The following is a 9405-nucleotide window of genomic DNA, read 5'->3' as shown; positions in this document are numbered from 1 at the left end:
CGGACTGCACTCATTAATATGAGAAAGGTATCCTGTTCCTTAATGGAATGTTTATGGGAACTTAGGTTAGCATCCTCGTCAAGACACTATATAAACGGCCATGTCATTGAAGACATGGCACCTTTTGCTATCTTGGCAACAAAATAATAAAGGAAAATCATAACATGTTTTTTGATGCGAAGAAATAGAAGATAGTCACTTTTCTTTACCACTACTCTCCAATAGAGGGCGTTAATTTATAGTTTTATATATAAAAACCAATTCCCGTTTATTAATGGAATGTTCATGGGAAATTAGTTTAGTATCCTCGTCAAGATGCTATAGGTGACCAATCGCCGCGGGAATATGGTGTCCATTGTTTATTTAAAGGCGCCAATAACTCCCCTTGTCCTATCGAGCATGATAGACACTCAGTATTTAAGAGCGCTTGAATGACAACGCTTCAAAGTAGTTCTGAAAAAAACATAGCTTAGACCAAATTGATGTGGCAAGGGACAAAAAACTGACACCGCTCACTATAAGCGGCCATGTCATTGAAGATGTTAATAACTTTTACTGTCTTGGCAGCAACATAACATGATTTTTAATGTGAAGAAAAAGAAGATAGTCACTTTTCTTCACCATTGCTCTCCAATAGAGAGCGTCAATTTAAACTTTTCTATATGGAAACCAATTCATTAACTTTTTTCTTTTATTTCTTAAAACATTAAACAACAATTGATTTATCTATCTAATATTTGATTTAAAAATATTTTCAATCAAATAACGACATTTGACGTATCACAAGTAAAATGTTTGGCTTTGCGTTACGACTTTGTCTAAGTCCACATTAAAATTGCTTATGTCACCGTTAAAAAGGGCATTAACTTTGTTGTCTTAAAATTCTGTTTGTAATAGGGCTGCGAAAAGTATTTGACCAAAGATCATTAAGATTGTCAAAATCTGTCAGTAAAATGTTTTTCTCTTACAAAGTTCAACATATAGCACGTCCACGCAATATTTTTTCTTTTAATTTCACATATTTCCCAAATACGGCTTGAAATACTTCAATTTGGTGTGAACAAACACACATTGCAAGCAAGTAAGAAAAACGTAAACAATGACAAGTTTGATAAGCTTAATGTTGAAAAATAAAAAATAATTGCATGTCGGCTGATCGCTTGGTTTACCCTTGTTAAGTGAATCCTGAGATGCAATGAAAACTGAAACATTCAACCTGGCCGGCTATTAAATCCGCCACGTGCAACTCCTATGTTTTTTCTTCAAAAAAACAAGCCCAAAATCGCATAATTAATATCATAAAATTAAAAAAAATTAAGGTAAGTTTGAAATTGCTGTAACATCTTTATTTTTGCGAACTTCAAAATTTTGAATACACCATTGGATTCTTGAACAAAATCTTCTGCCGTGCTGCCTAAAGCTATACTGTAAAGTTTTCAATAAAAAACATAGCAAGAACTAATTTTTTTGGGCATAAAAATTCAAGATCGTTTTCAAAGCCTAAAACGCTATAACTCCTTCATTTTTTCGACTTTCAATAATGTGTAAGCATTCCGCATTTCGAAATTCGAAGACGATTCGTAATGTAAAACAAATAACTTAAAATTTCACATTTTATTTTTTTTGCATTTTTTTTAGCAAGCACTAACAAACACCTTATGAAAATTTTTAATTTTGAGTTTTTTGAGTTGAGTAAACAGTATTGAATATTATGGTTAAAAAATTCAGAAAAAGGCTAAAAAATTCAAGGTGAGTTTGAAATTGCTGTAATATCTATAGTTTTACGAACTTCAAAATTCTGACAACACCGTTGGATTTGTAAAGAAAATCTCTTTTCGTAATGGTGCTGAATGAAACAATACTCTCTTCTATTTCCTTGAAAACTTTACGTGTATTGCTTCAAAATCGCGTAATTGATATCCAAAAATTCAAAAACACCGACGTGAGTTTGTGACTGCTGTAGCTTCCTTAGCTTAGCGAACCTAACTGTTTTTCGGACACCGTTGGATTCGTGACGAAAATCCCTTTCCACAGAGGTACTGCATTGCAAAAACCAATTTTTTAAGGCGTAAGGATTCAACGTCGTTTTCAAGGCCAACAACGCTGTAACTCTTTCATTTTTTCGAATTTCGAAAATATTAAGGCATTCCGCGGATTGAAATTCGAAGACGATTTGTAAAGTAAATAGAATTACTTAAAATTTCACATTTTATTTTTTTTTTTTGCATTTTTTTAGCAAAGGCTAACCCCTTATAAAAATTTTCAATTTTGGATGCGAAAAAATTTTTCGAGTTGAGTATACAGTATTAAAGATTATGGCCAAAAATTCGGTTAAGTGCAACTTCTAATTTTTTTTTCTTCAAAAAATCAGTTCAAAATCGCATGATTGGTATAGGAAAAATGCTAAAAAATTCAAGGTGGATTTGAAATTGCTGTAACATCCTTAGTTTTGCGAACTTCAAAATTCTGAACCCACCGTTGGATTCGTAAAGAAAATATCTTTCCGTAATGGTGCTGGATGAAACAATACCCTCTTCTATTTGCTTGAAAACTTTACCAGTATTGCTTCAAAATTGCATCATTGATATCCAAAAATTCAAAAAAACCAACGTAAGTTTTCAATTGCTGTAACTTCCTTAGCTTTGCGAACCTCACTTTTTCTCGGACATCGTTGGATTTGTGAAGAAAATCCCTTTTCGTAGAGGTACTGCATAAAGCAATACTGTAAAGATTACTACGAAAAACACAGCAAAAACCAATTTTTTTGGGAGTAAAAATTTAAAGTTCTTTTTCAATGTCAAAAACGCCGTAACTCCTTCATTTTGTTGAGTGTCGAAAAATTTTAAGCATTCAGCAGTTCGAAATTCGGAGAAGATACGTAAAGTAAACAGAATTACTTAAAATTTCACATTTTATTTTTTTGCATTTTTTTTAGCAAAGGCTATAACCCCTTAGATTTTAATTTTTTGATGGGAAAAAATTTTTCGAGTTGAGTATGTAGCATTGAAGATAATGGCCAAAAATTCGGTTTGGTGCAACTCCTATGTTTTTTCTTCAAAAAACCAGCTCAAAATCGCATAATCAATATCCGAAAATTAATAAAAATCAACGTGAGTTTAAAATTGCTGTAACAACCTTAGTTTTGCGAATTTCAAAATTCTGATCACACCGTTGGATTCGTAAAGAAACTCTCTTTCCGTAATGGTGCTGTATAAGGCAATACTCTTTTCCATTTCCTTGAAAACTTTACGAGTATTGCTTCATAATCGCATAATTGATATCCAAAAATTCAAAAACACCGACGTGAGTTTGCGACTGCTGTAACTTCATTAGCATACCTAACCTCACCCTTGAATTCGTGACGAAAATCCCTGGATAAAGCAATACTGTAAAGGTTGCTATAAAAATATTGCAAAAACCTTTTTTTTTACATCAAAATTTAAAGTCGTTTTCAAGGCCAACAACGCTGTAACTCCTTAATTTTTTGGAATGTCGAAAATTTTTAAGCATTCCGCAGATCGAAATTCGAAGACGATTCGTAAAGTAAACAGAATTACTTAAAATTTCACATTTAAATATATTTGTAAAATTTATTGATAAAATTTGTGCATAGAAGGTAAGGAAATTGATTAAGATTCTTTTTTGTTTGTGCAGGTTATCATATATTGTAAATAATTGGTTTTATTTTATTTTGCCATTCACAATAGAAGATTTTTTGCGAGTGGCCATAGTAATTTGTGAAAATCAAATTTGGTTTTCCTGACGACAGATGTTCTGATGAAGAAAACACAGCTTATGTAAATGTTCATTCACAATGTTCATGAACGTAAAAATGTACATAATCGATTAATCGAATAATCGATTTTGGTTTCCTATCGTTATCGTTCGCCTTTTTTAATATCGACTTTGAGATCCTCAGAAAGAAGAAGAATTTCTTTAATTGATGCGGTTCAACAATTTAAATATATTAACTGAAATTTGCAAATGATTTGACAATGAATACGCCTGGTATGAGTCTCTTCAAAGGTTCGGAGAGCCTTAAAATAAACAGCACCTTAGAAAGGCTAGAGGAAGAGGAGGATTTGGAAGACCAACGCAGAAGGCAAGCGGAGGTATGTATTTTAAAACAAAAACATTCGTGTTGTATAAAGGAATTTTATTTTTAGCTGGGTGATATCTTGGAAAATGGCTTTGACGATTTGGACGATGATGAGGGGACTATTGATTCCACTACGAACTTTCCAAGTGATCTGGCTACGGATGGTGGATTGGAGCATCATCAACAACATGACATTTTACCATTGCCTTCGCATCCTTATGGACAAAACATTTTCACCCAAAAGCCTTTGGCAACACCTGTCGATCATTCCTCGTGTGAGGCAGAAATTCATAATCTTAAAATGGCTTTGGAATCCCGCACCCATGAATTGGATCATACACAGAGTTTGCTGAAAGAGGAATACAAAACACGCAATGATTTGGAGAAAAAATTATCTATAGCAGAAGCCGAGCTGGATCGCTCATTGTCGCAGCGGAACAACACACATGAACTGCTAGTGGAGTCAAAGGAGAAATGTTCAAACTTGGAAAGTGCCATTGAGAAGCTAAAGGCCGAAAAGAAGCATGTGGAAACGGAGAACAATAATTTAATTGCAAAATTGGATACGGCACAAATGCTATTGGCTGATGCTCAGCGAAAATATGACATGGTAGAAAGAGATATGAACAAGAACTCACAAAGAAATTTCGAAATGAAACAAAAGCATATGGAAGATCTTCATCGGGCCCAAATGGAGGTACTTCAACAGCAATTGCAACAAACCAACAATAAATTGGACAAAAAATCCTCAGAACTGGAAAGCCTGACTATGCGCTATGAAAGTCTGCAACGTAATCACGAATTGATGCTGTGTGACAAAGCCAGCAAAATCAATGATCTCAGTCAAGCTTTGGATCAAGCCCAAAAACGTTGTGATGATCTTTTTTCGCGTCCTGATTATTTCCAGGAAAATGTACGCTTGCAAAAGTTAGTTGCGAGTCTACAAGATCAGATAAAGGGTATGGAAAAGACAATTTCATCTCTGACCGAACGTCTTGAAGTGACCACAGCAGAGTTAGATTTAATGGACAGCGTACTACATCAACACAATATGGAGGATACACCTCGTAGGCTAAGTCAAACTCAAGGCAAAGTAGTGGGTAGCACCCCTCTCAATCCCATAGATCGTGTGGGAAATCTTAAAGATGAGCTCTATCGAGCTTTAGCCAATGTCAAAGCGAAAAGGGAGGAGGTAAGACGGCTGCAACAAACTTTGGAAGAGAAACAAAATGAAATACGCACCCTTAAACAAGATGAGAATAAGGCTTTGGTACAAATATCAACACTCAGAGAGGAGAATGTGCGTTCGGAAAACAAACTTAAAGTACTGCAAGAAGAGTACGAGTCTATGAAGAACTCTAAAGATCAGCGCCAGGAGGATAACCAAATGCAGGAATTAAAATCCGAATTAGAAGAGCTACGCCTTCAGATGGATATTGTGAAACAGAAAAACACATCACTAGAACAAGAAAAACAAAGTCAAGAGTCAGAACGAAAAAAACTAGATTTTCAAATAAAAAATTTAGAAATCGATTTGGAAGAGTTAAAGCAGGAGCATGAGAGTCTTAAACTGAACCATGAACAACAACAAAAAGAGAACCAAGAGCTAAGACAAAGACACACCGCCGATGATGTACGCCTTGATTTGGAGAAACACAAATTCCTTCTGAAGGATGCCCAAGCTGAATGCGACCGCTTGAAAAATCTCTATGTGGAAATATCAAATTCGAAGGAGGCTATGTCATATGAAATGGATAAGCTGCTAAAGTCTGATCAAGCGAAGGAATTGCAAATGGCAAAAGAAAAGATAGCCCACTTGCAGAGATCTCTGCAGTTGAGTGAAGTTAAAACTTCAGAGCTTGCCAAGATGTTGGAAACCGAAAAACTATGTCACGAACGAGAATTGGCAATGCTGAGAGAGAAGTTCGAAAAAGAAAAGCTGGAATCATCAACAAAGGCAGCAAAGGAGGCCGCAAATGAATGTACAAAATGTCTGGAATATGTGGCTGAGTTAACGAAGGTAAGTGGGAACTTTTTTGTTGCTTTAATTGATGACCCGTAGATGTTGTTAATCAAATAAAACGATATTGCATTTGAACTCGCATGAAAGCAAAATTAAAATTTTGTGGATGGGGGCTATACGCGTTTGAAAGGTACTGTACAGTATATCACGATCTTTTAAGTTGTCTTGTTATAAGATCAGTTGCAGTCAAGGGCCGTTATTAAATTCCGTAATAGGTACTTAGGATTTTAGTTCAGCAGGGTTACTAGGGAAGATTTCACACTGATGCTTTTTATAAGTTTTATGCCTAAAAGAATTTGAAGGCCTTTTTTTAAATTCCCCCTTTTTTTCTTCTTTTTAGTTTGAAATCCAAAATCTAAAATTAACGAATGTCAATGCAGTATCTAAAAAAGAAATCGATGAATTGAAAGAGGAACTCAAAACATCCAAGGATCATATTTCCGAACTCAATCAACAGCTAAAACTAAGTGGTCAACAGGAACAAATCATTAGGGAGCTTAAAACAAAGGCTGCCCAATTTGAGGAATATATTAAAAGTCATAGTTCATCCTCGGAGATATCTCAAAATTCTTCATCGCGTAGTAACAAACAATTGAGTGACAAAAGTGTTATAACCTCCCCCGAATTAGAGCGAAATGAAACTAGAAAAATTGAAGCTCGCATACGTGATGAAATGGCCAAGATATTTGCTGTGGAGCTAAAGAAATTCCAGCTAAAATTACAAGAAAGCCAAGAGCAAAGCCTTTGTTTGCAACGAGAATATCAACATTTGAATGTAGAACTCCAACAAAGACAACTAGAAGTTGAGCAACTGAAACAGGCCATTTTGCTGGAACGTGAAAGTATGGAAGAAATTCTCAAACAAAAAGATGAGGATCATCGCGATGCAGTGAAGAAACAAAATGTTACGCTACAAAGATCTCGTGATGAGTTACAATTGAGGGAACAAAAAATAAAAGATTTGACCAATGAATTGAACGAGCGACAACAACAAATTGAGGCCGAACGCCAATCCATGAAGGCTGTAATGAAACAATGGGAGGAACAGAGAAAGTCTCTGGACGCTGTTGAAATGGAATGGAAGCAAAAGTTTGTGGATTTGCAAAAATCGCATGAGGTATCGATGGCGTCGTGGCAAAGCAAATATAATTCTGCCAAAAGAACGGCAGCAAATTATAAGGTAAGTTGAAGCCTAGAAAGAAAGGGTTAACTTTTGGGTGGAACCGACTATATACCGGCCCCACGTCACGCAGTGGTGTTGATAAAAAATAAAGTGCAATGATTGTTCAATCTGGTAACAGCAAAGTGGTCTTATAAATGTTGAGAAATGTCCGACCAACGGCACTTTCCCACTTCTCCCCATTAAATCTCGTAGCGCAATTTTAACAAATTTTCAATCTAGACGCTCATATATTATATCATTGGTCGGCTTTTTATAAGTAACCAGGTCTGCTCTTGACTTCAAGTCCCATACAAACTTTGTCGTTTGCCTGATAAAATGCAGCGCGTGAAGACTACATAAATGCCTGGGTTCGAGAATATGTTTTCAACGGTGGTTATAAACATTGAAACATATTGATGTCTCATGCGGCCGCCTTAGCGTAGAGATTTGATTGTCCTTTTTTGACGCTGAAAGTTCGGGGTTGAAACCTAGCGAGAATATCAGATCATTTTTATACCCACTTCCATAGGATGGGGGTATACTAATCTAGTCATTCCTCCGAATGACTAATATGCCATGTAAAAACTTCTCCTCAAAAGAGGAGGAATCCGGACGGCACGTCGTCCGGATTCGGCTATAAAGAAAGGTCCCTTATCATTGAGCTTAAACTTGAACTTAAACTTGATTCGAACCCAGGCGTTCAGCGTCATAGGCGGACATTCTAACCTCTCCCTACGGTGGCCTCATTTTGTTGTTGTTGTTGTAGTAGCAGTGTGTGGTACACTGAGTCGGCAGCCCTTGCCGATGAGGGAATTCATCGGGTCAATCCGGTACATACAACCGGCTGCCATGGGATTGCCTCATTTTGTGATGTACTATGGCATGTAAAAACTTCATCCCAAAGAGGTGTCGCCCTATGGCACACCAGCTATAAAATGAGGCCCCTTATTGTAGAGCTGAACCTTGAATCGGACAGCATTCATTGATATGTGAGAAGTTTGTCGTTGTTCCTATCCTATGCCTATCCCTCCAGGGAGAGTACATTTTCATCAAATGGTTGTTTGTTAATATTACCAGGGGATATTTATTCTAAGATCATAACTAATGGGCTACATCTGGATGTCATTATTCTCGGATCTGGATATTCCCAAATGAATGACCATAAAAAATGTTTCTGTACCAAAGAACACATTAACGAAAGACTCCATTTGCCGATTTATAATGTAATTTTTTTTTTCATCTAAAAATCATATAATGCCATTTTCACAGCGCTATTCTGAAGATAAGGAAGCTCATATGCTAAAGGAATATGACCGTCTGAAATTTGAATATGATGCTTCATTGGCTAAAATAGAAGCCCGTATGAAAGAAAACTACGAAAAGAAAAGTAAAGAGGTATATAAAAACAAAAAAGAAAAAATTATTATTTTAATAAAAAATTTATTATTTTCAATGTTTTTCAGCTTTTGCAAGCTCTGAGTGATAGAAATGCCAGCAATCATAACAATAAAGAAAATAAAGTTAGCAATAAATAATACATACTAGGCTTTGACTTGAAATAATTATATTAGTATGTATATAGATTTGTTTATAAGTTGTTTTTAGTTGAATTTGATATGAGTATACCTATGGCTCGATTTGGGATGGCAACCCAACTTCGGTTGCGTTGCCAACGGCCAAATTTGTAACGTACATTTCTACAAATTTCTTACTAGCTGAACTTTAAAAATACTGATATCGAATGAAATTGATGAAAATTTTATTTCGTGGTTTTGTCTCCTGGCAACGCAACTGCTGTGGAGTTGCAATCCATAATCGACCCATTATATTATCTAAGCACTGGACTGCTTTTTTCTATTATAATGTCCCTCAATGTTTTACTTTTAATCGCAATTGTTGTATATGTTATTCCATTAAATGTTTTATAAAATTTACTTTTTAGATTTTAGTGGTTTAATATATATTTTATATAGATTCACCCATACCTACATGACTGCCAGTATAAGTTTTGTTATTTAATTGCATGCCACAAATGGTGTCCACAAACCGATATATGAGTATTATTATATTAAGGAATAGTAAATATAAACGACAGAAGAAATTTGAAAGCAAATTGTTTTT

The 9405-nt window shown here is 35.3% G+C and overlaps 1 protein-coding gene across 1 annotated transcript; it reads left to right on the top strand.

Moving 5' to 3' along the window:
* The first annotated feature begins 3788 nt into the window (after nucleotides 1-3788).
* On the top strand, nucleotides 3789-8995 carry LOC106096389 (interaptin). Its single transcript, XM_013264120.2, has 5 exons — nucleotides 3789-4112; nucleotides 4167-6119; nucleotides 6463-7302; nucleotides 8554-8679; nucleotides 8748-8995. Exons 1-5 carry the CDS (start codon nucleotides 3996-3998, stop codon nucleotides 8817-8819), a joined length of 3108 nt encoding a protein of 1035 aa, XP_013119574.2. The 5' UTR covers nucleotides 3789-3995; the 3' UTR covers nucleotides 8820-8995.
* The last annotated feature ends 410 nt before the right edge of the window (nucleotides 8996-9405 follow it).

The sequence above is a fragment of the Stomoxys calcitrans genome, chromosome 2 (assembly GCF_963082655.1).
Source record: "Stomoxys calcitrans chromosome 2, idStoCalc2.1, whole genome shotgun sequence".
NCBI lineage: Eukaryota > Metazoa > Arthropoda > Insecta > Diptera > Muscidae > Stomoxys > Stomoxys calcitrans.
Note: the sequence above shows the minus strand (reverse complement) of the source record. Positions and strands in the feature narration are given on the sequence as shown.